General features: G+C 41.5%; 2 protein-coding genes across 7 annotated transcripts in view; one reads left to right on the top strand and one right to left on the bottom strand.

Annotated features, from left to right (window-relative positions):
- The window catches only part of TOPBP1 (DNA topoisomerase II binding protein 1), a 50,379-nt gene extending 47,420 nt beyond the window's left edge, over positions 1-2,959 (top strand). For all 5 annotated transcript variants that reach the window (XM_075921903.2, XM_075921901.2, XM_075921904.2 and 2 more), the window contains exons 26-28: positions 880-969; positions 1,473-1,634; positions 2,718-2,959. In XM_075921903.2, the coding sequence (XP_075778018.2) occupies positions 880-969; positions 1,473-1,634; positions 2,718-2,858 (393 nt within the window). In that variant the 3' untranslated portion in view covers positions 2,859-2,959. The remainder of the gene's footprint in view (positions 1-879; positions 970-1,472; positions 1,635-2,717) is intronic.
- A 922-nt stretch (positions 2,960-3,881) lies between these two features.
- Positions 3,882-16,685, bottom strand: part of CDV3 (CDV3 homolog) — a 36,204-nt gene continuing 23,400 nt past the window's right edge. For both annotated transcript variants that reach the window (XM_075921913.2, XM_075921914.2), the window contains one exon: positions 3,882-16,161. In XM_075921913.2, coding sequence (XP_075778028.1) covers positions 16,157-16,161 — 5 coding nt within the window. In that variant the 3' untranslated portion in view covers positions 3,882-16,156. The remainder of the gene's footprint in view (positions 16,162-16,685) is intronic.

The raw sequence follows: 16,685 nt of genomic DNA on the forward strand, positions 1-16,685 counted from the left end.
GATCCATATTCATGTAATCAATCTTGTTCCTCAGCTTTTATTGTCAGCATTAGACATTATTAGCATTTAAGATTAATTAATGGTTTTTGTTCCCACTTGGCACTGCTGACTGGAATAACTCCCATTACTAACTAGCATGCAAACTGGAAATCCTAATACTAGTAAATTGCTTTTTTTTTAACGTTACTAAAACATTAAATTGGTCTTCACCCTTAGCATTATGATTCTAAACTTCAACACCTGCATTTTCCATCATCCATTTGTCTTAAGGTAAAATTTTCAGAAGTACCTAAGTTACTTAGGCTCTTAATTCCTATTGCGTTTCAAGGAGACTGTCTCAAGCATCTAAATCACTCTTAAAAATGGGATTTAGGCTCCTAAGTTACTAGGCACCTTTTAATTGTTATCCTTAATCGAATATACAAGGCATCACTAAAGGACTGAGCACTGCATCCTGTAAAATCAGAGTGCCTGATCACAGAAACCACTGCTTATGGGGTGCTTATTAGCATCTTGCCAGGAGCATAAGGGCTATGCTTGATTTGCTTATATAGTTACAATGATATTTTAAATAAAAGGGAATACACACAACTCTAGTATTTTGTTGTACTGTGAGCCTTCCTGAAACAAGAATACAGTTGATGTGAGCGTTCATCTGCACTTAGTCAGCTTTGTTGTTTCATCCTACAGTTAACCAGGAGTAGGTAGTGGGGGCTGGTATGTGGCCCCTGGCTTGCATGTTATGCACCCTATTATTTTTTTAAAAAAAGTCTGTATAATGTGTGATAAACTTTTCCTTCTAGAATGTTCTTGCATGGGATATTTCTAGGTTTTTCCTAGAACCCAGTTCTTTTTTTAAAAACTGAATCTTTTATGTAGGGGGCATTCAGTGGCTGGAAAGTAATTTTGAATGTTGAGCAAACTAAGGAAGCAGGATTCAAACGTCTTCTTCAATCAGGAGGAGCAAAGGTGTGTATCTTTATAAAATGGTCTAAAGCAACTGAATAGATTTTTTTGACACTGGTATTTTGTTTAGTGGTGGTTTGTGTAACACAAGTACCAAGAGACCTTGTTGTGTTGGGCACTGTAAATGCAAGTAGGAGGAGGCAGTCCCTGACCAAATTGCTTATTATCTAAATAGATGAGACAGAGGAAGTTGTGATTCCTGTTTACAGATGGGGAACTGAAGCACCAAGAAACTAAGTAACTTCCTCAGGCTCTCAGAATAAGTCAGTGGCAGAGATGGGATTTGAACCCAGAGCGTCTGGATCCCAGTCTGTTGCTCTAACAAAATCATCATCCTTCTCATTGGAATGTAAATTATTGTGTAGAATGAGGCTATATTTGGTACCCAGACATCTGATGACATATTGTTTGTGATGGAGATCAGTGAATACATAATCTGTAAAACATCTCAACTGCCAATGGCAATAGACAAATAAAACTACTTTCTGTTGTGTTTAAATCTGTAGGTGTTGCCAGGTCATTCTCTGCTTCTCTATAAAGAAGCTACTCACCTTTTTGCTGACTTCAGTAAACTGAAACCAGATGATGCCAGAGTTAATGTAGTGGAAGCTGCTGCCCAAGGAGTGAACTGCTTGAAACCTGAATACATTGCTGACTACCTCATACAGGTATACATGGTAGGGGCATTGTGTACCCCATTGGTTTGCTTTGAAGAAAATGATCCATATCGAGAACATCAAATCTATCTTAAATTATGCTTATTGAAGTACACTGCTTCACCAGTTGATTCACCGAATGAAAATTTATTGTATGTAACGAGGGGGAAGAGTTGCCATCCATTTGCTTGTCATGAAACACTTTTGATATTGATATTCCAATTTTAGACTTCAATAGCTGGTTTGCCCATAACTCTGATTGTAAGATCTAATGTTAATATTTTTGGGCTGAATTTCCAATTCTGACCACTAAAGAATGACAAAGGTTTGTTTCAGTGTTGGAACTGGATATATACTATTGATGTAGCTAGATAGCTTTTAGAATACACTAAATTATGTGTGTGTAGCCTTCACGGTTACATGGATGCATTTTTCATCATAACTGTGAAGTCTAATTCCATTCCAAATAAAAAGAAATTAAAAATGGACAACAGTTTAATGGACAACTCTCTGTCTCAGAATAAGGCTGTTTACTAAACACCTTCATAGTGGCTGTGTCTACACTGGTGCGATCTTGTGCAAAAGTGGCCACTGTTGCGCAAAAACTTGCTGCCTGTCTACACTGGCCGCATGTTCTTGCGCAAGTAAACTGACTTTCTAATGTATGAAATCAGTGCTTCTTACGCCAGAATTCTGACGCTCCCGCTAAGGAATAAACCCTTTTGCGCAACTGTTCTTGTGCAAGCGGCCAGTGTACACAGGCAACATGAATGTCTTGCGTAAGAAAGCCCAATGGCTAAAATGGCCATCACAGCTTCCTTGTGCAAGAGAGCATCTACACTGGCAAGGATGCTCTTGCGCAAAAGCACATGCCAGTGTAGACGCTCTCTTGCGCAACTACTTTAACACAAGAACTCCGAGCTAGAGTTTTTACCCAAGATCACACCAGTGTAGACGTAGCCACAGTGTCCTTGAATAAACACTTTTAAATTTCAATTGGCTGCTAAGAGGGACAAGTAGAATACCTTTTCTAATAATGTCCAACTAAGCTAATTGATTGATTTTTTTATTTTTATTTTTTTTTGTCTTTTGAAGGAGCTTCCTCCTCCCATGGAGTTTTACTGTTTGCCAGAAGCTGTTTCTTATCTTCAAAACAGCAAAGAACTGGGAATTGGATTATCTCAAAAGAGAAAAGCACCTGGAGAAACAAGCGAAGTCAAACGATCTAGAATATAGTGAGAAGATTCTCCATTTTTAACTCCTGTATTTTAAAATGACTATTTGTAAATATTTTTCAATGTTGAAAAAAAATAAAAAATTAAAAGCTTTTAACATTACATTTTGAATGTAATGGACTTAAAAGTTCCCTTGTGTAGTTTGCTGTAATATTAGTATGAAACATTGCTTTACTCAGTGGCATCTAATGACACCATCCACCTGTTCAAGAAAATATTTTTGTCTTAGTATTTTGGTTACTGAGACTAAGTTCATTTAGGGATATCAGCCTAATTAATAACACTAAGGTTTTTGTTTGTTTATCCTTGCTTTTACTTTGAAGTAGATAGTATCAGTTAGAAGGAATGATGCTGGGATTGCCACAGAATGATGGAATCTTATATATGCACTAGAACACTTACCCAGCATTGGCCAGGTTTTTCAGGGCAGGAGTCAGGGCGGGCCTTGGAGATCCTATCCAGCAGGGCTTTTTCTCTCCCTTACCCAGCCCCCCTGGCTGATATGGGTCTCCTGTCTTCCATGCTCCCCTCCCTCCCCCCATAGCCAAAGGTCGGGGGCTACAGGTTTTAGGCAGGGGGCTATTTACTCCCTCTGGTGGCAGGCAAGATGGCAGATCCCCAGCCCTACTGGCCACTCTCTTGGTGGTACAGGTGCCTGCAGTGGTCATTCTGCAGTATAGCTCTTTCCTGCTCTCACTGCATCAAGTGGCCACACCGCGCCCTCCCCCCCGCGCGCACACATTATATAAAACAGTCCCTTTCCTGGCACAACCAAACTCTTACCTTGCTTTAAGTTAGGAGAAGAGAAAGCTCATACCAAATTTGGTAGTCTTAACTCTTACCATTTAGGAGAGTTCTTGAACAGATGCCGCCAGACAAGCACATTTCTAAAATACATAGATAGATGAGCTTTCCCACCAACCACTTACGGTAACTTTTGAAAGGGCCAGGAAAGAAGCAGATGTGTAAAAGAAAAAATGTTTTCTAAATTAATTGTGAAGAGTGCACACAGACTGTACAACACTTTACATTGCATAGAATCTTTAATTTGGGAATCTCAAGCCACTTTACAAACAATCAAGTATTGCAACAAACCTCTGTGGTAGATACCCCCAGTTTTACAGAGAAGGAGGAGAGTTGATACACAAGAGATGAAGTTACGCAATCGACTTCCCAGCTTATGCAGAGTCAGAAATGGGGGAGTTTTAACTACAGTACTGGACATTTCATTAGTGTGGTGTCTGTACCATATGAGGAATAGGCATGTGAATGGGTGACCAGTTAATCAATTACCCAGTAAGCATCACTAATGGTTAGCCAGTGCCTGGGAGCAGCCCCCTTCCAGCAGGACTTGAGCAGTCCCTCCCCCAGGATCCTACTTAGCCAGTCAACTGGCGTTAAACCTAATGTTTAACTGAGATTTTACATCCCTACTGCAAAAATGGATTTTTCTCCTGGAATCTGTCTGGGTAGCAGAGCCTGCCCACATGGAAAGCAGCTCCTCTTTTCCTAATAGTTGCCTAACTTACACTTAGGGGCTGTTTGAGAAAGTGCCAGACACACACAGAAGAATGCAGGCTGACGGGGAGAATGTAGCTTGATTGTTTTGTTCCTATAACTGATAGGTTTTCATCTTACCTAATCTGTTTCACTCCAAGCTGAGCAGGTGGGCTGTTAAAGAGAAAAAAGATTTTAAAACAGTTTCCTTCCAACTACTAAATAATGCTTTAAGAAGGATGTTGGTCAATACTGGTCACGGGTTCCAGAAGGGAGGGACCATTAGTACCTGAAACCCAGCCAGATCTGCAGACTAATAAGTGGTTGGTATAAATAGGGTTTAAGTGTGAAATAAACCAAATTTCCACCCATGTAAAGGCAAGAGTCCTGTCTTGTCTCTGACAGCACTTCTGTTATTGGGAAAGAGGTGCAGCTAGTCCTTTAACCAGGATCATGACAGTCTATTTTAATAGCGTCTCTCTCTCGTCATAGTGAGCATAAGAGCAGAAATCAGTCATATATGGCACTGGATGCAATTTCTATAGTTACCCAAGTTATCCCTCTGACTCCATTGTTGTTAATTCACATTTAGCCAACAGTGTTGTATTGCACATCCTGGTCTGATATTTTTAATCTTCTGATGCAGTCCTGTTAATGAGATGCTGCATAATGATTAATAATGACGCAGTCATGCATAGCTGTGACAAATTTCATTTAAAAATATGAATAGATGAAACTGGTCTATGCATTAATCAAAGCTTAGCTGAGGAAATAAGTAATTACACATTTGAGAAGTATTAACGAATAGCTGATGGTAAGAAAAATTTTCACCTGTTACCAACAGGTTAGCACCAAAGGCTCCATGTTGTGGGAAAAACACTGCAGCAGCCCAACACTGGCATTTAATTTCAGAAAGGGGAACTACACAAAAATGAAGAAATTAGTTGAACAGAAATTAAAAGGAACAGTGACAAAAGTAAAATATCTACAAGCTGCATGGAAACTTTTCAAAGACGCCACAATAGAGGCACAATTTAAATGTATACCCCAAATTAAAAAACAGTAAGAGAACCAAAAAAGTACCACTGTGGCTTGGCTTAACCAAGAAAAGCCAAGAGTTTGAAACAGCAACCAAAAAACTCAAAGTAATAAAAACATGTTGCTAAGTACATAAGAAGCAGGAAGCCTGTTAAACAACCAGAGGGGGCCCTTGGACAATCAAGATGCTAAAGGAGCATTCAATGATAAAGTCATTGCGGAGAAACAATGAATTCTTTGCTTCAGTCTTCATGGCTGAGGCGATTGGGAAGATTCCCAAACCTGAGCCATTCTTTTTAGGTGACAAAGCTGAGGAATTGTCCCAGATTGAGGTGCCCTCAGAGGAGGTTTTGGAGCAAATGGATAAACTTAACAGTAACAAGTCACCAGGTCCAGATGGTATTAGCCAGGATGTGTAGGAATGGTGTCGCTATCAGATTGTTAGCTGATTAAATAGGGAGTAAATGGAGATGAGGGAAAAGTGGGGTTGAGAGGGGAGGCTCTGAGTTCAGTTTTTGTTTGAGGTGGCTGCAAGGCACCTGTATGGCTGTTCCAGATGCAATGATGAACAGAGTTATATCTGATTTCCCTGTGTAAGGGGGCATTGAAAGCTACTACCGTGACACAACATGTACTGAGAAACTAGGAGAGGCCTAAGGCAGGTTGACAGGGGAAGAAATTCTAAAGGTTCAGTCAGAAAGGTGAGGCAAGAGAAGCAAATGCTGAGAGAGCTGAAATGCACTTCAAGCTCTTAAAAGGGCCAAGCAACTGAAGTTCGGTTTCGACAGAAATAGTGCACCAGGGATGCTTTGAATGGGAACGAAGGCCTCTAGTTGCAAGTTTCATGTCTGCAGCTAGACATGAAACAATACATCACTGTTGTTGGTATGTTACAGATACTAATTTAACTGGCACTATAGCCACTAACTTACTTTATATATCCCCACTATCCACCTATGAAATGGTTACAAGGGCAGAGTTGAACCAATAACTTGTTCCATCAGTCATGGGTTAAGAGGGATGGTCTGCTCCTAAATCAGGCTAAACGACAGGAAACAAAGGATATGAATAAATGGTCACTTTTCAGAATGGAGAGAGGTAAATTGTGGGTTTCTTCCATGGATCCACACTGGGTACAGTACAGTTCAAAATATACATACATGATCCAAAATCCAGTGAACCAGCAAATGATACAAAATTACTTAATGTTTAGTCCAAAGCAGACTGTGAAGAGTTACAAAGGGATCTCACAAAACTGGGTGACTGGGCCTCAAATGGCAGATCGTTAGCGCTGGTAAATGCAAAATAATGCACATTGGAAAACATAATCCAACTATATGTACAAAATGTTGGGGTCTAAATTAGTTGTTACTGCACAAGAAAAAGAATTTGGCCTCATTGAGAATAGTTCTCCGAAAATATCTGTCCAATATGAGATGCAGCGATAGTCAAAAAAGCTAACTGAATTAGGGATAGTTAATACGATTGTAAATGTGTCACCATATAAACCCATGGTAAGCCCTCATCCCTTGAATACTGCATAGAATTCTGGATTCCCTCTATTAGAAATAGAAAAAGTACAGAGAATAGGGATGTAAAAGTTTAACTAGTTTACCAATAACCATCAGCTTATCAGTTTGTTACGGTTAAACTCTTCTGCCCTGCAGGTGCCCTCTGGGTTCCAGCCCTGCTCCTGGGGAGCTGGCTGCCACCTTGTACTTCAGGTTCTTATACTGCAAAGCCGGGGGAAGCCAGTTACCTGCTGGGAGAGGAGCCAGCACTCCAGGTGTGTGGCTAACAGCACTGGGGGCACTGCCAGCTGTGCTCCTCTGGCGGTTGGCCTCATCCTGGGGGAGCCAACTGCAGCCCGGCACTGCTGTATAAGCCTTATATTGCAGAGACTGCAGCGTGGGGTGGCTCCCCGGTAGCTATGGGGGCACTCCTCAGCATCCTTCCCTCCCTAGCGCCACCCAGCTGTAGATCCCCCCCAGACTTTGGTTAGCCATGTAACTGCTAGGATTTTTAACAATTACACAGTTACTGTTTTTAATGCTTTGTTACACTGCTAGAAGAGGACAACAAAAATTATAAGAGGTCTGGAACGGCCTCCTTTTGAATTAAGCTTTAAAAGACTGGGACTATTGAGCTTGGAAAAGAGATGATTAAAGGGAGATATGCTTGAGGTCTATAAAATCATGAATGGTGTGGAGAAAATGAATATGGAAGTTAAATCTATCCCTTCACATAGCACAAGAACCAGAGGGTTTCCCAGCAGGGCAGCAGGTTGAAAACACACATAAGGAAGTACTTCTTCAGGTAATGCACAATCAATCTGTGGAACTCACTGGCAGGGGATGTTGTGAAGACCAAAATTATAACTGGATTAAAAAAAAGAATTAGGTAAGTTTATGGGTCATTCCCTCAACGGCTATTAATCAAGGTGGTCAGGGATGCATCTGAGAGCTTCACAATCCTCAAGGCAGTTATTCTCACAACACACTTGTGAGGTAGGAAAATACTATTATCTCATGCTAGAAGTGGGAAACTGAGACACAGACACTGACCTGTCCAAAATCACACAAGAAGTCTGTGGCATACCAGGAAATTAAACCCAGGACTTCCAACTCACAGGCTCATGCCCTCCCACTAGGCCTTCCTTCCTCACACTACTACTGCACAATTTTGATGTAGAGTTTTAACAAGTGCTAAAATAGAAACACTTAAATTATGGAAATCTAGAAAAACCTTTTGTTTCACATTTAAGCTGTGAACATTTTTTTACTTATACTATCAAAACTCAACTCTGGAAAGATGTCCTATCCAACACTACTGGATGATTTAACAAGATAAACATTCTTGAAGTAAAATTAACATGAAAATAAACAAACAAACAAAAATGGTCACTACTGTAAAAGATAAAATAAATGTTTATTTAGCTTTCTTCAGAAGAACTGTCACAAAATACTTTACAATGTTGGATATGGTTATTCTAACACGGAAACGGATAAGAGGTGTGCATGCTACATGTTTAGAAGCTGAGTCATATGCAGAAGCTTGAATTTTACCATGGTAAAATTCACTCTCAACATTATTGCCCAATTTACTAACTTCTTTATGACTATAAAATATACATAATAAGGGGCATCATCAACCTCCTACTACAAACACAGGGATTCATAGAACCCGGTCAGATTATGAGTCTACTTAGATTTAAAAGAATTTCTATTGTATCAAACCATCACTAATCACAATTTTTTTACAGCTATCAGGTAGACTTCAAGCTATGTTAGACATTATAGTAGTCATTTGCTTGTTTTTGCTCCTCTTCACCATTCTTTATGCTGGAATTAGAAACACTAATTGTTGTGATTTGATGTTCCAATGTATGATATTTGAAAGCAAGTTCAATGTCAACTTTTCATGCACCAAAATATCCTCTTACAATATTTTGCAAAGCACCCTCTAATCATTATATAGGTTTTCCTACCATCTGGCTACACCACTGTCCTAAAGCATAAATTCTGTGGTTAAACTAGCAAACTACTACTTACTGCCCCAGTATGGTTTATAGCTATTTCTAACCACTTCCCCCTCTTGACCATTCTTCCTTTTATCTTGCTTTAGTAACTAAATGCAAAGTGGGCTACTGTTCCTTGAATAATAGTGTGAATGAAATCTGTTTAGCAAACTTCAGCAGAAGCAGAACTATGCCAGTTAAGCCATTGTCCTGATCAGGTGAGCTTGGAGAAACATAGTCTGCTGGAGGGTATAATTTTTGCTCCATTAATAGCTTTCAAAATAAGTGGAGTATAAAGTGTAAGATTTCAAGAAGTTCAGCTTATTAAGGAGCCATAAGAAAACAATAAAACTACACAGACTGAACAAAAAGCACCTAGTGCAAAGTCTATGCTAGTAAACAGCGTTTCTCTGTAGTGTGTTGGCTTGTACTTTTGCACTGTTTATCGGGTGCCCATTAACCGTCAGAGTGGTGTCTAATTCCAAGGTACTGGCACTTTTAGGAAGGATGTGGGGTGTACAATGGGGAAATACAGCAAGTTGGTGGGTTGGAGTCTAGGATATTTATTGTGAGAAAACTAATCAGTCAAGCTTTAGAAACATGGTAGGTCATGAGATGTAAGTAGCAAGAGGAAATTAGTGCGAGCAGGACTTGTTTCTTGGTGGGATCAGGGCTTGGTGAGTGGCTTCTGCAACAGGATTGGGCATTTGGAGTGCGTGAGAAGATGCGTATGGATAAGTATATTCAATACCTAATTGATGTTTAAGGAAAACAAATGCATTTGGCACTGGGATAAAGTGGATTCCGCTGTATGTGAAGTGTTATTTCTCCATTTCAAACAAAGCATCTTAAAGTGCCTTATGAAGATTAGCAAGCATTTATCCCATTTTACAGCCTGGGAAACAGACATGGAGAAGCAATCTGTCCAGCCGTGTAGCAAGACCAGCATCAGGTTTACTACCCCCACTGGTACCTGATCAGTATCACACTGCTGGCAATAGACTATTTAGATTTGTTTTTGTTTTTTTAAGAAAAAACAAGCAGCATAATTATAAATTACTTGAACAGAAAAGTCAAGGTCCGTTGATCTCCTATCCACAGCCTATTACTAATATGGGGAAGCTACAGTATATGGTATGATTTTCCACTTTTGAGATAACATAACTGATGGAAGGACTTAAGCTTTTTGTGAACTTATAGGGTATAATTAAAGAAGCTCCCTTCCTTTTGATTAGTAGGATGTTACTCCTAAATCCAGCCGATGCCTAGAGAACTGATCTTATTCATAGCTTGAGTCCAAGATGAGGACAGTGTGAAGAGCAAACATGTAACCTGCAAATCTGCTCAGTTCATATTTACAATCTAACATCACTGCCCGCTTACAAACCAATATAATTATGTATAGTTTAAGTGTGCCTCTGTTTGGACACTTGCTAATCACACCCACAAATCAGTAAATCTGCTCTATTTCAGCCAAAATCTTAAGAGACAAATACAGTCCCTGCTAAACCCAGAAGAAAATAAATTCATTTGTGGGACTTGTTCTCATCTGTGTTGCTTAACTTCTGATTATGATACCTTGACTTCAAAAGAGAAGTCCCAACCCAAACTCTAATGGATCTGAATCGGATCTCAAAGGAGTGTCAATCAGGAGTACTGATAACAGTGAAGTTACACCAGAACGAAATCAGTCAGGCATCTGTTGTATATGCCTATCAGTACATTGGTTCTCCAGCATGCTACTAAAAAGGACAAGCTGTTTTTACAGAATTTCAATCTGGTGTTTTCTGCAGCCCAGCATCTCCCACCATACTAGACATCTGGGCTGCTCACCTGTAGCTCATGGAGGTAGATCTGTGTTTTGGCACCACAAAAATGTGACTACACTTCCTGCTCCTGCTTGCTGCCAACTTCTCTTTCTCCTGCAGCAGCCGCTGCTGCCGCCACGTTTGGTTTCTTTTGCTTCCTTTCACACCTATTTTAACTTCTCTGTCCAATTTGGTGGGTAGAAAGGAGCAGTGTTGCCACTCCTCTGCATTCCTCCTCCTCGGTCAGTTAAACCCTCAAGTTGCCCCTCCTCAGTCCACGGCATGCCACCCTGCCAGTGGGGAGAGAGGCTAAAGCCCAAGCCCTGCCACCCTGGATGAGGGTGCAGCTAAGGCTTCACTTTTAGCCTGGGGTCCCATCAAATGTAATGCTGGCCCTGGTGATCCTATTAAAATAGGATCATGACCCACTTTGGGCTCTGGAACCTCAATTTGAGAACCACTGTCTTTCTGGCATGGCAGAGCAACCAAGAAAGTACTAGGATCTAAGCAAGGCTGCACACGAGACAGCCTTCCCTGGCTCATAGATAGGACATGGTGTCCACCTGCACCCATGTTCCCATCCCTAACTCCATTAGGTCCCGGAGCTACAAGTCCCATAGGCAAATGGAGTCTCCCATTCACTGACACAGCTGAGGATCCACTGGGGGAGGGGGGAGGATGGGCTGGGAATCCCACTGCAAAGCAGGGAGAAGCATCAAACGCTGCGGACGCTGACTATTCACGAAGCAAGTCCAAATGGATCCTTGGCGAACAAACTACTGAGGCTTGCAGAGCCACAAGTCCTCCCCACCCCCCAACTGTAAAGTGGATCCCAAGGAAAGAAGCAGGGCTTCTACTTAGTCCCTCTCTCTCCCTAGCTGACCAGAACAGCTTGGCCAATTTTTCCCTCTCCCTCCCAGGAAGGGTTGTTAGATCTCTCAAGAGGGCTCCAGGCCCAAAGGAAGGTAGGACACAAAAGGCTTCACCAAGGCTGCAGCAGATCTTCTATGCTCCCATAATGCACAAGAAATGTTAAAAACCTAAAAAGGTTAAACAGGGAAGGAAAAAGCTGACAATTCATGAAGGTGGCAGGGGCTGCACTGCCAGCACTCCAGTGCTAGGAGTCCTGGGATCATGCCCCCTGGTGCTCCAGGGCTGGAGGGCCCATGTACTGTCCACCCCCTAGTGCTCTGGGTCGGGATGGGGGGGGAACCAACATATACCTGGTCCTCCAGGGGTTCTACCCGCCACCCATCTGGTGTTCCAGGGTTCCAGGGCAGGGCTGCACACTAAACTGGAGGGGGGTAGGGCTGGGCTCTGATGGGAAAAGAGGAACATGACCTCAGATGGAAAAAGATGGGCGAGCCCGGGAACTAGCCTTCCTGAGCTTATGGTTCTCCCACTGCTCCTGGAAACAGTTATGGTCGAAGGACCCTACATATAGAAAGATGGAGGCCACTTTCAAAAAGCACTTTGAAGCCTCCTCTGCCACCCTCCAAGCATCCCTGGGAGCTACCTGCTTTGCAAGACCATCTTTTTTGTCACTGGAAGATCTCAAAGCCCTTCAGGACAGAGATTACCCAACTTTAAAGAAAGTTGTCTTAGCAACAGCATGTATAGCTGACACCCCACTGGATGCACTGAGATTCTTGCCTGAGCCACAGCTTCAAGCCCTACAGTCAGGTGCTATCTATGGCTTTCATTTTGGAAAGTGGATACTCAAACAGGTCAGATGCTCAGCCAAACTTACATGCTCCCTCCTTTTGGAAGAAAAGCTAGATAAGGCTGACACTGTGGTAAAATCCAAAGGGGAACAAGCAATAAAAACAGCAAGATAGGTGGAACAGTTCCTCCTTTCCCCCAGGGCAATCCACATCACAGGAGACCTGACCCAAAAACAGGCCGACTCAGCAGGCACAGGGTCAACAACTCCAATTGATGCCCAAATCAGACATAGGATCTCCCTTCAACTGACCTCTGTGCAAATTGTACAAACATGAAGAGAACACAATACTTCACAAGGGAGGCAGACCCCAGGTATATGGGGCCAGAGGCCTTATCATACAGTTGGCTGCAGGGCCTACTTTGCATGTTTCCATCCTTTCCACTACTGGGGAAGGTGGTCTAGAAAATAAAACAAGAACAGGAGGTATTAAGATTGATAACTTCTCATTGGCTGGGGAGACTTTGGTTCTCCAACCTGAGAGAGATGAAACTGGAACAGCCTCTCCGGTTTCCATGGAGACCAGATATCCTCTTGGAAGGTCCCAAAAACTGCTTCAATCTGACAGCTAGAAGGTCTTAATCTGTCCTCCACGGCCATTAAGTCACTGCTTTTATCTAGGAGAGTATCAACACTAAAAACATATTCCTCAACCTGGCCAAGCATCAACAATGGTGCCAAGACCATAATGCAAATCCTAGGTCTTCCAATTATTCTGGACTTTCTCCAAGAAGGCATAGACAAAGCCTTTAGATCAGTACTATTATGTGTCTGCTCTTAGTAGACTGCTGATCATATGATCCTTGGACTCTCAGGCAGACAATCGATAGGTAGCCAGATTCCTTCAAGCAGTCTGATTGATCAGACCAGCAGTCAAGCCACTCAGAGTGCTGCTGAGGAGTGTCCTTGACTCAAACCCATATTGATACGAAAACACAGCCGTCCGCGAGGGGAGGAATCTCTCGACCAGTAAAAAAATGTCTAGTACTCACAATTTAGTTATCTCTCTTGCAAGTGTAAATTAACTTGAAACTTGCTTGTAAGAACTGGCGCCACAAAACGGACCAGTACAATTTGGTATCTTAAGATAAGAAAGAAGATATGGGCCCCCAGGGGTATAAAGATGGATCCAGCAGCACATTTACTCTGAGCGTCAATCTACCATCTATCTGCTGGTTGGGTTAGGTGTTTGATCTCCCGAAGTTCCAAGGGGACGCCCACCTCGTATTCGTCTTTCCTAGGAATTGAGAGACCGGCCCTGGCCTGACACGCTGGAGTCAAGAGGCACAGAAAGGGGTAAAAATTGTACCTGGATGTGTCCTTTGTTTTAAGTGTACACATAGATTTAGAGCTCTTTAAAGATTAAGCTGTCACTTGGTACCGTTATTTCTATTTTCTATCTTTATTTTCTTTGTAACCATTTTTAAGATCTATATTTGCAAGCAGTTAAGAAATAGAGCAATAGCCATTATAACCATAAGATCTGTATTTGCTAGCAGTTAAGAAAGAGCGCAATAACCATATGCTTTTATAAGTCTTTTTAATAAACCTGCAACTGTTTAAGTTTTAACCTGACTCCTTCAGTTGCTGTAACAGAACCAAGCACAATTTAAAAGAACTTCAGCCAGTCATAAGGGACAGGTATAGGAAGAGCTTGGGCGTTTGGATTTGTGTCACTTCCAGGTGACAGATCCGTTGGGGCATCTCTGTCTTTCCTAGGCTGCCCGCTGCGAAGGGATCTTGTATTCTAGCAGCTAAAATCTGAGGTGTAATAAGCTCTTCCTATAAAGGGGCATCTGTTGGCCTGCTGGCTACCCTCTGCGACAGGACCCCGGTCCTAGCAGTAAAGACATGTACGTTAAACCTTTTCTCGGAAACACACACACACACACACACACACACACACACACACACACACACACACTGCCCTGACCGTCGGCTGACACTTTCCAAAATGGGATCTTTTGCTAGTTTTGAGGGCTTTGACAAGCCATTCTTTCAATCCTCTTTTATTTATTTATCCATTAAGACTTATTCGCGTCACACCTGCCAGCTTGCCCATAGGAACTGGCAGCCTTACCCCATGTTCCACAAGGACAAAGTGGTGCTTAGGACACCAGACTCCTTACTTCATAAGGTAAATTCCTCCTTCCACACTTCAAGAGTTTCCTTCCTTCTGTCCAAAACCACAATATCCTACTGAAAAGTTATGGACCATCTCACTTCTAAGAAGAGTGTTGAATATCCATCTCAAGCATAGTGAATCCACCATTGTGTTCCCTATTCGTTTCCTTCCCCACAAAATGCCAGGAAATCAGAACTTTTAAGTCCTCCATTGCAAGGTGGATTACACTATTTATTACGGAAGCTTACAGATCACCAGGGGCTCTTGTCTCAGAAGGGATCAAAGGGCACTCCATAAGATCTTTAGCAACTTCATGGACAGAACAAGCAAGTGTACCTTCTTTGGAAATTGCAAAGTGACCACTTGATCTATAGCTAACAATTTCATTAAGCACTACAAGGTAGACCTTCTATCTCCTGCAGAGGGTTCCTTTGGCAGGAAGATGCTGCAGGTGGTGGTTGGGAAATAACTCAGATTTTGAGTGAGCTCACACACTTCTTTCCTACCAAATTTTTATTTCATAATTCTCCATACCAACATTCATTACTTGCTATTTCCCAGATGTCCAGAATTGTGGGAAACTCTGGGCTGCAGTACAGAAAATTTCTTACAGATAATTTCCTTTCTGTTATAAGTCTCACACAATTCTACCCACCCTGGTTGGCTTAAGACTCAGTCAGATATTAAATGGAATCACTGTCATATGACCACCTTCTTGGTCGAATGTACATAGGTCTCCTCCCCCCCTCTCCCACCCCGGAATGTTTGTTAATGTGTTATGCAGGTTTCACAGCTTCAGAATAGCTGATCAGGGAGAAAGTTGAAGCAAAGAGGCATGGCCAAACCATGTAATGCCAGAACTCTGACCCATTTCTGTGAGCCTGAGAGAGAGAGAGAGAAAGAGAGAGAGAGAGAGAGAGCAGCCCAGATATACAGAATTGCTACTAGGAGACAGAAAATTATCTGAAAGACATTTTCTGATGAGTCACATTATCTGAAAGAGATGCAGGATCAGGGATTTGGCTTTCGGTTGAAAATAAAACACATTAAGGTATTTTAACCAATGAAGACTGCAGTATACACATGAATTCAGGAAAATGGGACAAGGTCATGGCTCAATGATTTCTTTGTTATCAATTGAACTAGCAAGAAACTACAACCTATATGGATACAAGTAAAAAGATAGAAAGAAATAATCAAATCTGCATATATACAGAAGCTAATACGGGCATGCCACAGTAATTACTCATAAGAATGGTGGTATACATTTGTGAGCTGAAGATTGAGTGAACAGCATGGTGGCAAATTCAGCTGTCAAGTTACAATTATTAGGTTTGCCAACACTAGGAAGGATGGTGAATGCAAGAAGTAACTAACAAACTTTATAACTGGGCAAGACAAAGGCAAATACAAGTCAACAGAAACAAGTGCAATGCAATGCATATTGGAAAGAATTGTAACCATTCATACACATTGGTGGGTTCTGAATTAGTTGCCTACATCGTCTCCTTGAGAGATGACATCACCATGGACAGCTCGATGAAGACCTCTGCTCAAATGTGAAGTTGCAGTCAAGAAAGCGAATAAGATGTTAGGCTGCATTAAAGAGAGAATACGGAAAAATATTATGGTATATATTTTTCTCATGGGTCCTCATGCCGAACACTGCTCTGTTTTTATCATCATATTAAAAGATATCACAGAAAGACAAAAGGAAAAAACTGATCAGATGTAGAGAAAAAATTCTCATACCCAGAGAGATTACTAGAGTATAATTGAGTTGTGAAATGAGAAAAGAAAAATAAGAGATGAGCTATAGATCTGCAATTCCAACAGAAAATCAGTTAGTCAAGATAAAGAGGTGCTGCTATATCTCTAGGGAAAAAGGACACTTGGTGAAAGACCATTTTTAACTCACTCTCTAAGAGCTCATTGCCTCACATAGAACGTTGTTAAACTAGTTAGGATAATAAAATTGTCAAAATTATTGCTCATGCTTAAGGACTCATTGGTCAGCTCCAGTCAAGAATCTCCTCTGAAATATATGCTACAGTTTGTTGGAACATGGCAACAACGATTGTACTTGTAGAGAGAGGAAAGATAATGACTGAGATAACTGT

The sequence above is a fragment of the Pelodiscus sinensis genome, chromosome 2 (genome assembly GCF_052426305.1).
Source record: "Pelodiscus sinensis isolate ZL-2025 chromosome 2, ASM5242630v1, whole genome shotgun sequence".
Classification (NCBI taxonomy): Eukaryota; Metazoa; Chordata; order Testudines; family Trionychidae; genus Pelodiscus; species Pelodiscus sinensis.